Source organism: Phoca vitulina, unplaced genomic scaffold (assembly GCF_004348235.1).
Source record: "Phoca vitulina isolate PV1807 unplaced genomic scaffold, GSC_HSeal_1.0 scaffold71, whole genome shotgun sequence".
In the NCBI taxonomy this organism is placed as follows: domain Eukaryota; kingdom Metazoa; phylum Chordata; class Mammalia; order Carnivora; family Phocidae; genus Phoca; species Phoca vitulina.
Window position 1 is genome coordinate 12,542,496 of NW_022589774.1, and position 20,998 is coordinate 12,563,493.

The 20,998-nt window shown below is 37.6% G+C and overlaps 1 protein-coding gene across 1 annotated transcript in view; it reads left to right on the forward strand.

Annotated features, from left to right (window-relative positions):
- The window catches only part of HMCN1 (hemicentin 1), a 487,946-nt gene that overhangs the window by 338,963 nt on the left and 127,985 nt on the right, over positions 1-20,998 (forward strand). The window contains exons 41-46 of the mRNA XM_032393157.1: positions 264-439; positions 8,735-8,831; positions 10,767-10,889; positions 12,078-12,239; positions 13,658-13,939; positions 15,922-16,089. Coding sequence (XP_032249048.1) covers positions 264-439; positions 8,735-8,831; positions 10,767-10,889; positions 12,078-12,239; positions 13,658-13,939; positions 15,922-16,089 — 1,008 coding nt within the window. The remainder of the gene's footprint in view (positions 1-263; positions 440-8,734; positions 8,832-10,766; positions 10,890-12,077; positions 12,240-13,657; positions 13,940-15,921; positions 16,090-20,998) is intronic.

Genomic DNA, 20,998 nt, shown 5'->3' on the forward strand with positions numbered 1-20,998 from the left:
CACTTGGTGAGAACTTCCAGTTCTAAAACTTCTTAAAGTGAAAAGTTAGTGAAAAGTATATCTGTTCAATAGGAACATATTAATCAGTGATTTCTTAGTATTTGATTCTGAACCAAATGATGCAACGAGGGTATGTTAGAATTATTGTGATCCTACATCTTAAAAGAACTAATAAAGTTATTTGGTATATGTCCTGATGCTTAAAAAAGATAAGCAGTGTGTTGGCCTGTTTTATCCTGAGGGAAAACCCTTCTTTCACTTAGTTCCACCAAATATTATGGGAGAAGAACAGAACATCTCTGTCCTCATTAGCCAAGCTGTGGAGTTACTATGTCAGAGTGACGCTATCCCCCCACCTACTTTGACTTGGTTAAAGGATGGCCGCCCGTTGCTGAAGAAACCAGGCCTCAGTATCTCTGAAAATGGAACTGTGTTAAAGGTAAGCCTAGAGATTCATTTACTTCTTCTTATATTATTCCTAAGCTCATGGCTTTGGTTGTAAACATGCCTGTCTACAAGTGTTCTACTAATTTCATCTTGTAAAATTATAGGTACCCTTTTATTAATGAGGTTTGTAATATTTTAAAACTTTATGCTTAGTAAGATTTAGATATTTGTCTATCCATATTTGTAGCCAGAAGCCATCCAAAAATGCTTCTGGGAAAATACAGAACTATTCTAATGAGTGCTTCATTTTTAGTCATTCAACTACTCAGCAAATAAATACCCATTCTAGGTGCTCTGCATACAATGTGAAAAATAGACACATTTCCTACCCTCAGTTTCTTCCAAGTTTGCATAAATATATGAAAATTAACAGTTCCATTGAAAATGCAGTACATGCTATAAGTGTGAGTTAATTACTATTTGGATGGTACAGGTAATACATTTTAGGAGGATAGTGAAAGGTGAGGCTGTGGTTGCCTGGAAATCTTGGAAGGCTACTTGGCTTTTTATGTGTAGATGGGACAAAAGGCCTGATTAAGGAAAGCAAGTAAGCTAGTGTGGCTGAAACAGGGAATTTAACCAAGTGAATATTTGGAAATAATATTGACAACGTTGATTTGAGTGAAATAAGAGCTAACATTGAAAACCAGTTTAAGGAATTGGGATTCAGGGGACATCTGGGTGGCTCAGTAGGTTAAGCGTCTGCATTTGGCTCAGGTCTTGATCTCAGGGTGCTGGGATCAAGCCCTGAGTCAGGCTCCCTGCTCAGCGGTGAGTCTGCTTCTTCTTCCCCCTGCTCTTGTGTTCTCCCTTGCTCTCTCTCTCTCTCCCTCCCTCTCAAATAAATAAATAAATAATCTTAAAAAAATACAAAGGAATTAGTATTCAGGAAGTAATAAGCTATTGGAATGTTTATAAAGTCCTCATAATAACCCTATTGAGAAATTGAAAGAATGGCTAAGTAATCTGCCCACAGTTACTAAGTGTCAGAAATGGGATTTGAATACAGGGAGTTTAGCTTTAAAACTCATGCTACTAACCACTCTACCACATAGCCTCTTGGTAAAGGAAGGTTATTACTGGCAAACAAAGGGAGTCTTGAGAAATGGATGATGATATCAGCACATAGGAAGCTGAGAAGCTTATATAAGGAGAGCAGAAACATGGGAGAGAATGGGAGGGAATATGAAGTTGTGTGTTAGAGGCAACCAAGTAGAGATTTTAGGAATTATAATCTGTAATAGTGGAGCTGGGTAAAGAAGGAAAAGCTGGAATAACTGGTGGAGGAAAGTAGGATAAGTCAATTGAGCTATATAGGGGAGAAAAGAAAAAAGCACTGGCCATGCTCAGAGGCAGACCCAGAGCTCTAGAAATCAACTGGTAGTATTCTCAAACCCCTGCTCTGACCAAATGACAGAGGGAGACAATTGTATGAACACAAGTCCCAGCACTGGGCGGGGAGAGCTATGTGTGATTAGAAATGTCTTGGCAAATTTCAGAGTATAGAAGTTGATTTCTTCAGGGCACAGATCTCAATAAGTTTGGGAAGCCAAAAGAAAGGCAAGGGTGAAGAAATCCTGGGATCTATTGAATCTCTACCACAGAGACTGGCCAGGCACCCTGAAATGTGCAGGTCCCACTGAGGGGTGTACAGAGAGGACCTCATGGAAATAAAAACTTCTACAGAACTCAGACAAAATTGGTCAGTTAAGACTATCTTACCTGTGCATTTCCCAAAACAATTCATGCACATCCACAACCAGGTAAAGTAATAAATTCTTACCGTGTTATTTTGCCTGGAACACACTAGGAAATCAATACATCTTTTTTATTAAGTTTTTATTTTAATTCCAGTATAGTTAACATACAGTGTTTTATTAGTTTCAGGTGTACAATATAGTGATTCATCACTTATATACAACACCCAGTGCTCATCACAACAAGTGCCCTCCTTAATCCCCTTTACCTATTTCACCCATCCCTCCACCCACCTCTCCTCTGGTGACCATCATTTTGATCTCTATAGTTAAGAATCTGTTTCTTGGTTTGTTTCTCTTTCTCTTCTTTTCCCTTTGTTCATTTGTTTTGTTTTAAAATTTCACATATAAGTGAAATCATTTGGTATTTGTCTTTCTCTGATGGACTTATTTAATTTAATGTTATACCCTCTAGCTACATCCATGTTGTTGCAAATGGCCAGATTTCATTCTTGTTTATGGCTGAATAACATTCCATTCCTACATATATATGATATGTGATCACATATGTGAGATATATATATATCTCATATATATGTGTGTGTGTGTGTGTGTGTGTGTGTATATATATAAAATCTCCATTATCCATTTATCTATCAGTGGGCACTTGGACTGCTTCCATAATTTGGCTATTATAAATAATGCTGCCATAAACATAGGGGTGCATGTGTCACTTTGAATTAGTGTTTCTGTATTTTTAGGGTAGGTATCCAGTAGTGTGATGATTGGATCATAGGGTAGTTCTATTTTTAACTTTCTGAGGAAACTCCATACTGTTTTCCAGAATGGCTGCACCAGCTTGCATTCCCACCAACAGTACGAGAGTTTTGCTTTTTCCACAACCTTGCCAACACTTGTTCTTTGTGTTTTTTATTTTAGCCATTCTGACAGGTGTGAGGTGATACCTCATTGTAGTTTTGATTTGTATTTCTCGGATGATGAATGAGTCATGTGTCTATTGGCCATCTGTATGTCTTCTTTGGAGAAATGTCTGTTCATGTCTTCTGCCCATTTTTTAACTGGATTATTTGTTTTTTGGGTGTTGAGTTGTATCAGTTCTTTATATATTTTGGATACTAACGCTTTATCATATATGTCATTTGCAAATATCTTTTCCCATTCTGTAGGTTGCCTTTTGTTTTGTTTATTGTTTCTTTTGCTGTGCAGAGCTTTTTATCTTGATGAAGGCCCAACAGTTTATTTTTGCTTTTATTTCCCTTGCCTCGGGAGACATATCCAGAAAAACATTGCTATGGCCAAGACTTATCAAAAAGAAAAGAGAAAGGCCCCAAGTAAATAAAATCACAAATGAAAGAGGAGAGAACACAACCAACACCACAGAAATACAAATAATCATAAGAGAATATTATGAAAAATTATATGCCAACAAACTGGGCAATCTGGAAGAAATGGACAAATTCCTAGATTCCTAGATTGTAAACATACAAACTACCAAAACTGAAACAGGACAAAATAGAAAATTTGCACAGACCCATAACCAGCAAAGAAAATTGAATCAGTATTCAAAAGTCTTCCAACAAACAAAAGTCCAAGGCCAAATGGCTTCCCTGGGGAATTCTACCAGACATTTAAAGAAAAATTAATACCTATCCTTCTCAAACTGTTTCAAAAAATAGAAATGGAAGGAAAACTTCCAAACTCCTTCAATGAGGCCAGCATTACTTTGATTCCAAAACTAGACAAAAATCCTGCTAAAAAGAATTACATGCTAGACACATCTCCAAAGGCAAGGGAAACAAAAGCAAAAATGAACTGTTGGGACTTCATCAAGATAAAAAGCATTTGCACAGCAAAGGAAACAGTCGACAAAACCAAAAGACAACCCACAGAATGGGAGAAGATATTTGCAAATGACATATCAGATAAAGGGCTAGTATCCACAATCTATAAAGAACTTATCAAACTCAACACCCAAACAACAAATAATCTAATGAAGAAATGCGCAGAAGACACGAACAGACATTTCTCCAAAGAAGACATCCAAATGGCCAACAGACACATGAAAAAATGCTCAACATCACTCAACATCAGGGAAATACAGATCAAAACCTCAATGAGATACCACCTCACACCGGTCAGAATGGCTAAAATTAACAAGTCAGGTAACGACAGATGTTGGCGAGGATGCAGAGAAAGGGGAACCCGCTTATACTGTTGGTGGGAATGCAAGCTGGTGCAGCCACTCTGGAAAACAGTATGGAGGTTCCTCAAAAAGTTGAAAATAGAGCTACCATACGATCCAGCAATTACACTCCTGGGTATTTACCCCAAAGATACAAATGTAGTGATCCAAAGGGGCACATGTATCCCAATGTTTATAGCAGCAATGTCCACAATAGCCAAACTATGGAAAGAGCCCAGATGTCCATTGACAGATGAATGGATAAAGATGTGGTGTGTGTGTGTGTATATATATATATATATATATATATATATATATATATATAATGGAATATTATGCAGCCATCAAAAAATGAAATCTTGCCATTTGCAATGACATGGCTGGAACTAGAGGGTATTATGCTAAGCAAAATGAATCAATCAGAGAAAGATAAGTATCATATGATCTCACTGATACATGGAATTTAAGAAACAAGGTAGAGGATCATAGGGGAAGAGAGAAAAAAATGAAACAAGATGAAACCAGAGAGGGAGACAAACCATAAGAGACTCTTAATCATAGGAAACAAACTGAGGGTTGCTGGAGGGGTGGGGGATGGAGGGATGGTGTACCTGGGTGATAGACATTGGGGAGGGTATATGTTGTAATGAGCACTGGGTATTGTATAAGACTGATGAATCACAGACCTGTAACCCTGAAACAAATAATATATGTTAAGTAATTGAATTTAAATTTTTTAAAAAAGGAGATTTACAAGCCAATATCCCTGATGAACATAAATGCAAAAATTCTTGATAAAATACTAGCAAATGGAATTCAACAGTACTTTAAAAGAATTATTCACCATGACCAAGTGGGATTTATTTCTGGGCTTCAGAGGTGGTTCAGTATTCACAAACAATCAATGTGATACACCACATCAATAAAAGAAAGGATAATATCCTGTCAATAGATACAGAAAAAGCATTTGACAAAATACAGCATTCTTTTTTTTTTTTTAAGATTTTATTTATTTATTTGACAGAGAGAGACACAACGGGAGAGGGAACACAAGCAGGGGGAGTGGGAGAGGGAGAAGCAGGCTTCCCACAGAGCAGGGAGCCCGATGTAGGGCTCGATCCCAGGACCCTGAGATCATGACCTGAGCCAAAGGCAGACGCTTAACGATTGAGCCACCCAGGCGCCCCAGCATTCTTTCTTGATTAAAGAAAAAAAAAAACCCTCAACAAAATAGGGCTAGATGAAACATACCTTAACATCATAGAGGCCATATATAAAAGACCCACAGCTAATATCATCCTCAATGGGAAAAACTGAGAACCTTTCCCCTATGGTCAGGAACAAGACAAGGGTGTCCACTCTTGCCATTACTACTTAACATAGTACTGGAAGTCTTAGCCTCAGCAATCAAACAACAAAAAGAAATAAAAGGCATCCAAATAGGCAAGGAAGAAGTCAAACTTTCACTATTTACAGATGACGTGATATACTCTATGTAGAAAACCTGAAAGACTCCACGAAAAAATTGCTAGAACTAATGCATGAATTCAACAAAGTTGCAAGATATAAAATCAATGTGCAGAAATCTGTTGCGTTTCTATACATCAATAATGAAACAGCACAAAAAGCATCAGGGAATCAGTCACATTTGCAATTGCACCAAAAATCATAAGATACCTAGGAATAAACCTAACCAAAGAGGTAAAAAATCTGTACTCTGAAAAGTATAGAACACTTATGAAGGAAATTGAAGAGGACAGAAAGAAAATGCTCATGCTCCATTCTTGGAGCATTGGATTTGTTCTTCCAATCCATTCCATGTTCATTGATTGGAAGAACAAACATTGTTAAAATGTCTCTACTACCCAAAGCTATCTACACATTTAATGCAATCCCTATCGAAATACCACCAGCATTTTTCACAGAGCTAGAATAAACAATCCTAAAATTTGTATGAAACCACAAAAGACCCTGAGTAACCAAAGTCCTGAAAAAGAAAAGCAAAGCTGGAGGCATCACAATTCTGGACTTCAAGCTGTATTACAAATCTGTAGTCATCAAGACTGAATGGTACTGGCACAAAAAGAGACACAGAGATCAGTGGAACAGAGTAGAAAACCCAGAAATGGACCCAGAACTATATGATCAACTAATCTTCAACAAAACAGGACATAATACTCAATGGGAAAAAGACAGTCTTTTCAACAAATGGTGTTGGGAAACTGGACAGCAACATGACGAAGAATGAGACTGGGACCATTTTCTTACATCATACACCCAAGTAAATTCAAAATGGATGAAAGACCTAAGTGTGAGACAGGAAACCATCAAAATCCTTGAGGAGAACACAGGCAGCAACCTCTTTGACCTCGGCCATAGCAACTTCTTTTTTTTTTTTTTTTCAAGATTTATATTTATTTGAGGTGGGGGGAGAGCAGCAGAGGAAGATGGACAGGGAGAGGATCCCAAGCAGACTCCCCACTGAGCAAAAAACCCGATGTGGGGCTCAATCCCATGACCCTGATATCATGACATGAGCTGAAACCAAGAGTCAGACACTCAACCAACTGAGCCACCCAGGTGCCCCCATAGCAACTTCTTACTAGACAAGTCACTGGAGGCAGGGGAAACAAAAGAAAAATGAACTATTGGGACTTCTTCAAGATAAAAAGCTTCTGCACAGCGAAGGAAACCATCAACAAAATTAAAAGGTAGCCTATGGAATGGGAGAAGATATTTGCAAATGACATATCTGATAAAGGGTTAGTATCCAAAATATATAAAGAACTGATATAACTCAACACCCAGGGATGTCTGGGCGCCTCAGTCAGTTAAATGTATGCCTTCAGCTCGGGTCATGATCCCAGGGTTCTGGGATCAAGTCCCGCATCGGGCTCTCTGCTCCACAGGGAGCCTGCTTCTCCCTCTGCCTGCCGCTCGCCCTGCTTGTGCTTTCTCTCTCTCTGACAGATTAAAAAAAAAATCTTTAAAAAAATAACTCAACACCCAAAAAACAAATAATCCAGTTAAGATATGGGCAGAAGACATTAATAGACATTTTTCCAAAGAAGACATCCAGATGGCTAACAGACACATGAAAAAATGCTCAATATCACTCATCATCAAGGAAATACAAATCAAAACTACAGGGAGGTATCACCTCACACCTGTGAGAATGGCTAAAATTAACAACACAGAAAACAAAAAGTATTGGCAAGGATGTGGAGAAAGGGGAGCCCTCTTATACTGTAGGTGGGAATGCAAACTGATGCAGCCACTCTGGAAAACAGTATGGAGGTTCCCCAAAAAGTTAAAAATAGAACCACCCTATAATCCAGCAATTACACTACTAGGTATTTACCCAAAGGATACAAAAATATGGATTCAAAGGGGTACATGCACCCCACTGTTTATAGCAGCACTATCAACAAGAGCTAGACTATGGAGAGAGCCCAAATGTCCATCGACTGACGAATGGATAAGGAAGATGTGGTATACACACACACACACACACACACACACACACACACACACACACACACACACAATGGAATATTACTTAGCCATCAAAAAGAATGAAGTCTTGCCATTTGCAGCAATGTGGATGGAGCTAAAATGTATTATGCTAAGTGAAACAAGTCAGTCAGAGAAAGACAAATATCATATTATTTCGCTCATATGTAGAATTTAAGAAACAAAACAGATGAACATATGAGAGGGGGGAAAAAGAGAGAGAGAGAAACAAACCACAAGAGACTCTGAAAGAGAATAAACTGAGTGTTGATGGAGGGAAGTGAGTAGGGAATGGGCTAGATGGGTGATGGGTGTTAAGGAGGGCACTTGTTATAATGAGCACTGGGTGTTGTATGTAGGTGATGAATCACTGAATTCTACTCCTAAAACCAATATTGCACTGTACGTTAACTAGAATTTAAATAAAAATTTTAAAAAAAGAAGCTTACAAGCCCAGTATAGGGAGAAGACATGTAATAAACCAATAATAAAGGTGTTATTTTACTGAACAATAGCCTAGATATATAAAGGTTATCTATATTAAAGCCCTAAATAACTTATTCAGAAATAGTGTTTTCTTGTTATTTTATCTGAATTTTATTTAATTATATTTAAGAGGCCATTCTAGACCTTCAATCACTAATATTAATTAGATTAAAACAAAGTATGATATAGATGAAAACTGTTGAATTTTGATTTAAGTGTTGAATGTGGATGATGGGCATATAGTCATATGCTTTACTATTCTCTTTCCTTTCTATATGTTTGAAAACCTTTAGAATACTCATGAAAAATAAGAAGTCACAAATAACATTAATAGAAAAACTCCAATTATGAAATAGAAACAGGTTTCAAAGCATGGTTTTATTTTTAGATTGAAGAGGCTCAAGTTCAAGACACTGGTCGTTACACTTGTGAGGCAACAAATGTTGCTGGAAAAACTGAGAAAAACTATAATGTCAACATTTGGGGTAAGTGTGATTATATATAATTAACTGAAGATCAATTATAAATAGGTTAAAGGGATTTAAAGAAGGACTGGGATGTTCAGATCTGTATTTGGGGAATAAAACAGATAAACTCTAGTAGTATTTAAGAAACTGAATTAACAGGATTAATTGATTACATGGATAGGTGTGAAAAGAAGAAGAGTAGAGGATGGATGTTGTTGTGGGTTGGCCAGCTGGGCCATGTGGACAGCAGTGTCCTTCCCTCAGAAAAGGAACAAAGGTGCCTGGGTTCAGCTGTGGGCAAGTCAAGTTTGAAAGTGCCTCTGATGTATCCAGGTTGAGATGTTTAGTAGTCAGATACAAAACTCTAGACCTCAGATGGGGTCTGCATTACAGATACAGATTTGCAAGTATTTGTGTCAATGGAAGCCATGGGAATAGAGGAGGGTAGAATTGAGGTTGGAGATGGTGTACTTACAGTAATGGCAATCTATGTAATTGTCATTTTCTTCTGCAGAACTTTCCATCTGTGGTATGGGAGATGACAGAGTAAACTAACTGTAGGATTCATCCAGAGGAAGAGTGTTGCAAAACAGGAAGGGCAAGAGTGCAAGGCAGTTGAGATTATTGGCAAAGGAGTAGTTGAAATTATTGATCATGAAATCTAAGCTGGATAGAAAAGTCAGTAAACAAGAGTAGGCAGCTGGATTGGGAAGTTTCTGAGAGATGAAAAGACTTGAGATTCAGTTGGGTCGATGAAGTGAGAATTGGGAATAATTGAGTGAAAGCTATAAGGATGGAGCAGTAGGAGAAATGTTCTAGATGATGAACATGGTGGAGAAAGGGATGAGCAGATCAAGGAAGTGAGTAGCCACGGTGGTCAGACTGGATATACATGCAGATGTTGCGTTCATACAGAAGAATGCCAGGTCTCCATGTGAAGGAGAAAGATAAAAACAAGTACCAAATTGTTCAGTGAATAGAAAAAGAATGGCAGGTTCACAGATGATGGTGAGGGAGAAAGAGAAGTAACTTGGTGGCATGAGCCTCAAAGGAGGAGGTTTTCACATGGGGGCAGTTGAAGTTGAACAATGACTGGAAGCTACATTGATGGGGGAGGAGGATTTTCCCACTGCTCAACTCCCAGGAGCTTGGGAGAGCAAGCATCTGCCACCTGATAATATTGCAGCCAGACAAGCATCTTGAGAGGAGAGTTCAGCCAGCAAAGGCAGACTTGGCCTTCTTGAGAGGAGCGTGGGTAGTCAGGGTTCACTTAAACGTTCCAAAGAGAAACTAGAGGACAGTGGGGAGGCAGGCTGTGCATTCTAATAACATATCCATTTCTTGGATCAAACCCCTGTGTCTGTCCTTTACCATAATGTTTTAAGCCTGTTTTCCAGTTCTGTTCAGCAGCTAAGACATCAAAACTGGCTGAGGGGCGCCTGGGTGGCTCAGTCATTAAGCATCTGCCTTCGGCTCAGGTCATGATCCCAGGATCCTGGGATCGAGCCCCGCATCGGGCTCCCCGCTCGGCGGGAAGCCTGCTTCTCCCTCTCCCACTCCCCCTGTTTGTGTTCCCTCTCCCGCTGTATCTCTCTCTGTCAAACAAATAAATAAAATCTTTAAATAAAAAAAAAAAACTGGCTGAGCAGAAAGGACAATTAAGTGTAAATTTGGTAGGTGCTTTAGTTTTCTGATGCAAAAAGTCTAATTATCTACAATACATTAGCTTCTGAATATTTTGTTAATTAAGTTTCTATCTGTGAAAACGGGAAGTCTGCTAATAGGTATTTTTCTATGTCTTACAGTTGACTTTTAATGTGGTATCGATATGTCAACCTCAAGGGCTAATTATTTCCTTATGTCATTTGAGTGGGAACCTTTTTTTAAAATGTAAAGGAAATTTAATGTAAAGTTAATGTAAATATAATATTTTTTCATTTTTTCATCTTTCAGTGCCACCAAATATTTATGGTTCTGATGAACTTGCTCAACTTACAGTCATTGAAGGGAATCTCATTAGTTTATTGTGTGAATCAAGTGGTATTCCACCCCCAAATCTCATTTGGAAGAAGAAAGGTCAGTTTTCATCCTCAACATTTATAAGATTAAAATAAATGTTAAATGAATCTATATTTTGTTTGACAAACATACCATTTTATTAACAAACTTTTCTGGGGTTTTCATACTAAAATATTAGATAGCATGATTGCTTTATGTTAAATGTGTAGCATGTGATAACTTCTACACTATATAGCTGAAAATCTTTAATTTTGAAACTGTTCTCCAGAAAAAATTAACTTTCTGTATTAGTTGATTACTTTATAATCTAATGCATTATAGGGTGGCTATAATGGTCAAGAATCCACCATTCAAAGAATTCTTTTATCTTCTTTAGAATAAGCTTTAAAAAATATTTTCTATAACATTTTTGCTGTATTTGTGACAGTTTTGCAATGTATGTTAAGACTGAACTCTGTAGTTAAACAAATTTTCAATTTATTCATTAATAAATATTTATTTGTATCCATTAAGTATCAGACAGATAATCTATATTTTTAGTTGATTTTTTTTAAAGATTTTATTTATTTATTTGAGAGTGAGAGCAAGAGAGATGGGAGAGGGAGAGGGAGAATCAGACTCGCCACTGAGCAGGGACCCTGACTCGGGGCTCCATCCCAGGGCTCTGGGATCATGACCTGAGGTGAAGGCAGACCTTTAACCCACTGACCCACCCAGGTGCCCAATATTTTTGGTTGATTTTTAAAATCATTTTGTTTTATTGTTTTAAGATTTTATTTTATTTTTCTAAGTATGCTTTCAAATGTAATACTGATTGAAAAAAAATTTGCAGAAGATAATCTTTTTTTTTTTAAAGATTTTATTTATTTATTTGACAGAGAGACAGTGAGAGAGGGAACACAAGCAGGGGGAGTGGGAGAGGGAGAAGCAGGCTTCCCGCTGAGCAGGGAGCCCGATGTGGGACTCGATCCCAGGACCCTGGGATCATGACCTGAGCCAAAGGCAAACACTTAACGACTGAGCCACCCAGGCGCCCCTGCAGAAGATAATCTTGATAAATATCTCCTCTTCCTCCTGCCTCTCCTCTCCTGCCTTCTTCTCCTTCTTTTTGCATAGGATTATTTTACAGTGTCATCTGCCTTTTAAGTTCTTGAAATAAGATGTAAATAAACGTACTTATCAGAGTATGTACACAAAATGTTATATATTTTTGCTTCATATTCTGGCATTTTGTCTTCTTTGTAGGCTCCCCAGTGCTGGCTGATTCTGCAGGGCGAGTCAGAACTTTATCTGGAGGCAGACAGTTACAGATCTCAGTTGCGGAAAAATCTGATGCAGGGCTGTATACGTGTGTGGCATCAAATGTTGCTGGAACTGCAAAGAAAGACTACAGTCTGCAAGTTTATAGTAAGTTATTGATTAGCCAGACTTTCTTTTAATCTCTCTGTCTTTCCTTTTTGCTTTTTCTTTATATCTTTTAAGATACATTCAAGGTAGTATGGTTATAATATACCTATCACAAGACTCACAAATTTAAACTGTGCTGACATAAACAAAGAGCAATTGCTTATTTCTGCCTGTTATTCATTTAGCAATACAGCTGTGCACTCTGCAAGAGCATGCTAATAGAAGACACATCAATATGGTTGTAATGTATTGGGGGCAGGATAGTGGATGTGTGGAATGGGGAGAGATGGTGTTGTATCATAGGGTATATTTGCAAAATGTAAAAATACCTTAAAGAATATTTAATTTGTGTAAGATTTGAAAGTGTTTTAAATATTCACATTATCTCATTTAACCTTTACATGAACTATGATATGAAACAAAATTATTGCCTCCATTTTGCATATGTAGTCATCTAAGCCCAGAGAGGTTTCCATGACTGACCAAGGTCACCTGACTTGATTGTAGTAGGACTGGCACTAGAACCCAAGATGACTAATGCTGGCCCATGTTTCTTCCCCCACACACCTATGTATTAGAATTGGTCTAGTTTTTTTTCTTAGAATTAGTATCAATTAGGTAAATTCAGCTACAAAACTACAGAATAACTGGTGATCAGTGGCTTAACCAATTAGAGACTTATTTTCTCACATAATGAGAAGCCTGAGGTTGGCAGTCCCTGGAGTTGGTCAGAACCTTATTCATATAAAGACAGGAGAGCTAAGATTCTCCTGCTCCTACCTATGTGGTCTCAAGATCATTGCTTCAACTGTGGTATCAAGTCCACATTGAAGGCAAAAATAAGGGTAAGGAGTGGTATGTTTTCCTTTCATTGGGACAGCAAAAAAATTCCCAACCCATTCCCCTCATCCCCCACACCCACCAGGCAGACCTTTATTTAGATTTTATAGGCCTGAATTGATTCATGTGGCCACCTCAATTTTCAGAGAAGAATGAAAAACAGTCTCAGCTTTCCAACTCCTGTAGTGGAGTGTAGAAGGAAGAAAGGAATTGATTGTGAGCGAGGCTACCGTATCTATTTTAATGTTAGTAGGAAGGCTTCTGTAAATTAGGGCTATGAAAGATAAGTTCAAGTATTTGTATAACTTGTTAAAAATCAGGGAAATTAACAAACACAGAATTCTTTTCTTACTGTGTTTAAAGCTTTATTCTAAGCATGAACACATTTAGAAACATTGGAGAGGAATTCTACCTCTCAATATAGCAATGCTTTGTCTGTTAGCCCTGGGTCTTTTCTGTAGTAGTTAATATTTCGACATCAAAAGTGAGTTTAACTTTGGCTGATACGAATTCTTATGCAAGACTTGAAGCAGACATTTCCTACTTTACTATTTTTTTCTATTTTTTTTTTTTTTCAGTTCGACCAACTATATCCAATAGTGGCAGCCACCCTACTGAAATCATTGTTACTCGAGGGAAGAGTATTTCCTTGGAGTGTGAGGTGCAGGGTATTCCTCAACCAAAAGTGACCTGGATGAAAGATGGCCGCCCTTTGACCAAGGGAAGGGGAATGGAAATATTGGATGAAGGTCGCATCCTTCAGCTGAAGAACATTCATGTATCTGACACAGGCCGTTATGTGTGTGTTGCTGTAAATGTAGCAGGAATGACTGACAGAAAATATGACTTAAGTGTACATAGTAAGTATAAAGAAGCTCAATAAGTCTGTTCAGTAGCCATTATAATCTATAGCATCCTGGATGGGAAACATAAGCCTTAAGTGTTGCGTCTTTTATTTATAGTCTATGATTTTCTGCATATGTACCTTTTCTCTGGACCAGTCTCATCACTTATCCTTTTATGCTTGACCTCCCATTTCTTACCTTGCTGAAGCAGGCATATATTGGAAATTCTCTTAGAAAAGTACATAGTAAAGTAGATTTAATTCTCTAATTGTCTTCTTCAAGTACTTTTGAACCAGTGCTATCCTAAGTAATATTCCTTGATTCTCTGTTTTCCAGATTTGCTGTCTTGGTTAGTATAAGCCTTGGTTCCTTAGAATTTACTGATTAAACATCAGTTGCTCATGAGTTGTTCTGAAGTTAGCTTTAATATTCTAATTAATGAGTCATAAATGTCAATAGGAATAGACCAAGCATACATGTACTTAGGGACAGTTATTTGTGTACATATAATTTGAATTGCAATTTTAATTTTTTCTTTTTTTTTCAGTTTATTTAAACTAAAAACAAAAATAGTTTGCCCCTCCCCCGACTGTTCTCTGTACCTATGAACTTGGTGTATTTGTTTTTTTTTTTTTAATTTTTTTTATGTATGGTGTAAGATAGTGGTCCAGTTTCATTCTTTTGCATTTGGCTATCCAATTTTTCCCAGCACCATTCAATGAAGAGACTGTCTTTTCCCCCATCAGATATTCCTGGCTCCTTTGTTGTAAAATGATTGACCATATATGAGTGGGTTTATTTCTGGGCTCTCCATTCTGTACCGTTGATTTATGTGTCTGTTTTTGTGCCAATACCATACTGTTTTAATTACTATAGCTTTGTAGAATAGTTTGAAATTAGGGAGTGTGATGCCTCCAGCTCTGTTCTTTCTCAAGATTGCTTTGGCTATTTGGGGTCCTTTGTGGTTCCATATAGATTTTAGGATTGTTTATTCTATTTCTGTGGAAAATGCCGTTGGAATTTTAATAGAGATTGCATTACTTTGGGTAGTATGGACATTTTGACAATATTATTCCTCAGTCCTTTTATCTGTGCCTTCTTCAGTTTCTTTCATTATTGTAGTATTCAACACACAGGTCTTTTTCTTCCATGGTTAATTTATTCTATGTATTTTATTCTTTTTGATGGAATTGTAAATAGGATTGTTTTCTTACTTTCACTTTATATGTTTCATTATTAATGTATAAAAATGCAATAGATTTTATGTATTGATTTTGTATCCTGCAACTTTAATGAATGCATTTATTAGTTCTAACAGTTTTTGGATAGAGTCTCTAGGAATTGCATTTTTTTTTTTTTAACTCACGGGGGCTTGAACTCACAACCCTGAGATCAAGACCTGAGCTGAAATCAAGAGTCAGATGCTTAACTGACTGAGCCACCCAGGTGCCCCTGCAATTTTTAAATCTACAGAAACAATGATAAATTTATAAGATACAATCTTATAACTTCAATTAGGACATGCACAAAGTCCAGTATTAATATCCTGTAGTTTGCAGCAAATATGTGAGCCAAAGCTAACATAATCAGAATGTAAAAGAGAAGAAGTTTTAATATTAAGCATCTTTTTTGTTAGAATATTTTAATTTTTAGGATTAGATTTATTTGTTAGAAAATTCTGCCTATAAGGTCATGAATCCATATTAGAGATTTACCAGACAAGCTGAGTGACTCATAGAAAATCATTCACCACCAATAGAATAACAATATGAAAGTCATTTACTGCTATGAGTGGGGAAGAAGCAATGTTTTTACTTCCAGGAATGTCACACTAAAAATATTGCTACTTCTAATAAGCTTATTGTTATAATTGCTTATTTTGCTTATTGTTGACCAGGAACTGGAAGTCATCTTATTAACCGTAGGCTGTTGAGGATTTGGTGTTTGATATATATTAGATAATTTCTTTTCCTTTTCTTATTTGTTCTACCATACAGCCCCTCCAACCATCACAGGAAACCATGGGATACCTGAAAATATCAGTGTCGTGGAAAAGAACTCAGTGTCTCTGACTTGTGAAGCTTCAGGAATCCCCCTGCCTTCGATTACCTGGCTTAAAGATGGCTGGCCTGTCAACCTTAGCAGTTCTGTGAGAATTCTCTCAGGTATTAGAAATTTTCATACACTGATAATCTGGTTAGCTTCATATGGCCACAGTTTCCCCTTAATTTCTCTGTATTTTATTTTTTTCCTTTTGATCTAGTTGCTTACTATAATGCTGACCATGTTAAGAAAAAAATATTTAGAAAGGCATGAAAAGCTACATGAAAAGGAGGGGGGGGAGTCTCGAGATATCTCTAGATCCTCTTTAAAAAGAAATCTTGGCACTTGCTTTTTACTTAAATCATGGGGATGTCAGAACATTCATGCTGCAATGAGTACCAACCCACTTGAAAAGTGAGGATGAAAAGAAGTGCTGAAATTAAAGCCAGAGTCTAGAATGAATCAAGTTACGTAACAAATCTCCATTAACCAAGTATATCATCTGAGTGAGTTTTGTATTTCCAGGATGAGTTAGTTTCCTGTGAGCTAGGACTTTATCATTATTGTAAAAAGGATATTCAGCTTATTCCTCATCTGATTATGTAAGAAAATCTATGAGCTTGTCAGTTATGGACCAGTGCAAGCATGAAGAGAGGGTTCTTGGGGCCATGGCACACGAGTCTGGGCTTTGCCCCTTTAGTAATGATTTGGATACAGACCGAGAAAACAATCTTGCCAAGCTGTGGTTAATAAAAGGCTTGGACACTTAGAAGAATATCTAATGTGTTGAGTGAAGGCATCTGAATTCAAACACACCTAACCCTGGAACGTTTGAGTTAAACCTAACAAAATGAAAGTTAAATAAACTGCTGCACTTACATTAAAAAAAAAAAGATGAGGGGTGCCTGGGTGGCTCAGTGGGCTAAGCCTCCCACTCTTGATTTCCTCTCAGGTCATGATCTCATGGCTGTGAGATCGAGTCCTGCATGGGGCTAGCGCTGAGCAGGGTGTCTGCTTCTCTCTCACTCTGTCTCCCTCTGCCCCTCTCCCTGCTTGCACTCTCTTTCTCTCTCTAAAATAAATAAATCTTAAAAAAAATGATGAAAATTTGGGCAACCTATAGCTTCAGAATTCTTCATATAAGAAGATCTCTGAATTGTGTTTGTTATTCAGCATGCATTAACAGTGTAATGTGGTTATCAAGAAAATAAATACAATATTTCACCACATTAATAAAATATATTTTCATGAATAAAAAAAGGAAGAGACCAATTGAGACCAACTTACTCATTAGGAAGACTAGAGGAAGGATTTATTGACAATATTTTCAAAGAAGGATAACCATGATAGTAAATTATTGCAAAATAATTTACATTTCTGATTATATTTAACCTGGAAAAATAAACTCTATGTAACCTTATGGTTACATAGTGAAAATTAAATTTAAATACTTGAAGAACCAGGGCACAGAAAAGGATTATGTTGGTTCTGTCTAGTTCCAGAGGTTAAAAGCAATGCCAGTGTATGAAAGATTCAAGGGACAGATTTGGGTCTCAGTATAAGCAACTTAAAAAATATTTATATTGTTTAAAGTCAAGATGAACTATTTTTAAGAGTTAAGTGACCTCCTACCTCTAAATTTGTTCAAACAAAGTTTAAATTCCCACTTTTGAAGGCTTTTTCTGAAAAGATCCTTTCCTAGTGTTTGAATTAGGTCTAAATATCATAAGGTCCCTCTCTTTTTCCAAGATGTTGGTCTATAAATGATAAGAGCTCAATGAAGAATATATATTGTCATACTTATTTCCTATAATTCTCACTAGAGTCATGATCTCAAGCAAGTTACTTAACTTTGCTAACTTCCATCTCTTCACTTATAAAGTGAAAGTGTTAATAGAATTTGCCTCTTAGGGTTTTTGTAAAGATGAAATGGGTCCATGTATGTATGTAAAGCAGTTAACACAGCACCTGCTTATATGGTAAGCATTCAATACATGTTTGCCATTGCCATAGACAACCGGGTAAAAGGTTTAGGTGTCCCTGTCCTGGGAAGTTTTCCTATTTCCTTACTACATTGTGTTCCTTTGCGCAGGTGTCCCAGTCTCCGTTGATCTTAGGAAATGCATACTAATGGCAAAAGTTTTATTACAGTTTGGTTACCAAAGACCTAAACCCATTATCTTCCTGTCTTGAAATTATCCTCATATTTTTGGCTTTTTTTTTTATTCTTAATCGCTGAAAAAGTAGGACTCTTTTTAAATATAATAGCTACATCAGGGCTCCTGGAAACGAAAAGGGCAAGATAGTTGTGATGTACCACTATCACAAAGAGTGATGAACTCTGGCTTATTATAGATCTGCGGGAGTGGTGTGTTGGTTTTATTTAGTTTTGTTTTGCTTGGCTAGCAGCTGGAGATCCCTGAGTGAACACATTCAGGGTATTTGACCTTGTGATGCTGCCAGTTTTACAGTATGAACATGTGTATTGTGCAATAGATGAATGAGAATCAGATGAATGGCATATGAATTGCTTGGTCATTGGTCTGCTGCACACTTCTCTTCCATTAAGATTAGTTCTCCGGAGACTTTAAGTACAGATTTTCTGAAAGCAGTATTTTTGTGAAGGCCCTGTCATTGTTATAAAGTTATCTGCCAAGAACAGATAGCTGCTGTAAGGATTTAATAGGTACAAGAAACATCTCCATTTAAGTATCACTTACTGTCAGATCTTTTTTTTTTTTTTTTGCAGTTTTTTTTTTAATTAACATATAATGTATTATTTGTTTCAGGGGTACAGGTCTGTGATTCATCAGTCTTACACAATTCACAGTGCTCACCATAGTACATACCCTCCCCAGTGTCTATCACCCAGCCACCCCATCCCTTCCACCCCCCTCCACTCCAGCCACCTTCAGTTTGTTTCCTAAGATTAAGAGTCTCTTACGGTTTGTCTCCTTCTCTGGTTTCATCTTGTTTCATTTTTCCCTCCCTTCCCCTATGATCCTCTGTCTTGTTTCTCAAATTCCTCCTATCAGTGAGATCATATGATACTTGTCTTTCTCTGATTGACTTATTTTGCTTAGCATAATACCCTCTAGTTCCATCCACATTGTCGCAAATGGCAAGATTTCATTTTTTTGATGGCTGCATAATATTCCAGTGTGTGTGTGTGTGTGTGTGTGTATACACACACACACACACACACACACACCACATCTTCTTTATCCAGTCATTTGTTGATGGACATCTAGGCTCTTTCCATAGTTTGGCTATTGTGGACATTGCTGCTATAAACATTGGGATGCATGTGCCCCTTTGGATCACTACATTTGTATCTTTGGGGTAAACACCTAGTAGTGCAATTGCTGGGTTGTAGAGTAGCTCTATTTTCAACTTTTTGAGGAACCTCCATACTGTTTTCCAGAGTGGCTGCACCAGCCTGCATTCCCACCAACAGTATAAGCGGGTTCCCCTTTCTCCGCATCCTCGCCAACATCTGTCGTTTCCTGGCTTGTTAATTTTAGCCATTCTGACTGGTGTAATGTGGTATCTCATTGAGGTTTTGATTTGTATTTCCCTGATGCTGAGTGATGTTGAGCACTTTTTCATGTGTCTGTTGGCCATTTGGATGTCTTCTTTCTTTTTGTTTTTGTTTTTCACTGGATTAAGTGAGAGGACCAGGAAACACGAGAAAGATCATGAGGCAGGAGGCTGAGGTTTACAGGGCTAGCAGTAACTCATAACAGCTGTACTGATCTAATATCTCTCAACTGGAATCATAGTATGGTCTCACTAACCTGAGGTAGCAGTGAGTGCTTGAATCCTTGCCCGATCAACACGAGTTTTTTGACATGTTTAGATAATTTCTGTATTTAACTTCCCTTATTTAAATTCAGTTGGGGGGAAAGAAGATTGAATTTTGGTAATCAGCCTTGTTTATGTAAATAAGTTACTACTAAGTTTACCTTTCAACCAGTTGAAGATGGGGAGGTTGCTTCTAGGAAAAGCTCAGTGACAGCTTGTTGTGTTTATAAAAACAGAAAACAGATGGACACTCCTGACGAATCCAGAGCCAGGTGAATATTCACATGAAAATTTCATGTTTAACCATTTCAGTTGTTTTAGTTCCAAATTCAGGGTACCAAGGAAAAATACACCAGGTAGAAAAGTATTATGAAACCTAAGACATGATTTCCTTTTTTTTTTTCTGAAAATTTACTTCTCAAATGGTTTCAAGGAGTCTCCTCTCTCAGTGGCTGTTCGTCTCTGCAGGCTTTGTTTTAGTCCCATTTGCTGGCTCCTCTTTGTTTGTCCTTCAATGGAGTCTCTTTCCAAATCCTACCCTTTTGCATATCTGAGTTGCCCTCTCAGTCTACAAGCATTTCTTGGATGAAGAAGTGTAACCTTTATTACATAGAAGTTCAAAATATAAAAAGTAAAAAGGCAGAGTTGCACGAGCGAATCAAGGGACCCCCCCCCCATAGACTTTGATTGAAATAATTCTAGGATTCATTGAAAACCAGTAGTCGGTCTTCAGGGTTTCTCCCATTCCTTCTCTACTGATGTCATCCCAATCTGGGTTGCTGGTGTAGACCTCTTTCTCACATTCCCATTTCACAAGCCCAGTGGCAAACTGGGAATCTTTTCCTAAACATCCTGTCACAGTTGTCTTTCTAAAGCACAAATCTCCGTTTTGTTTGTTTGATTGTTTACACACTTCCATAGGTTTAAGTGAACACAATAAAGTCCAGGTTCCTTAGCATAGCATTCAAGGGCCCGGAGAATCTGGCCATCTGCCAGCCATTACTTCAGCTAGCCTCATCTCTCTCTATTTGCTCCACCTGCTCTCCTTTAAAGTACCAAACTCACATCTACTTTCTACTCTATATCCTCATTCATATTCTACCTATAATGGTGTCTCTCAGCTCTTCTCTGTATTAAAATAAACTTGCCTTGGGGCACCTGGGTGGAGTAGTCAGTTAAGCATCGGACTCTTAGTTTTGGCCCAGGTCGTGATCTCAGGGTCATGAG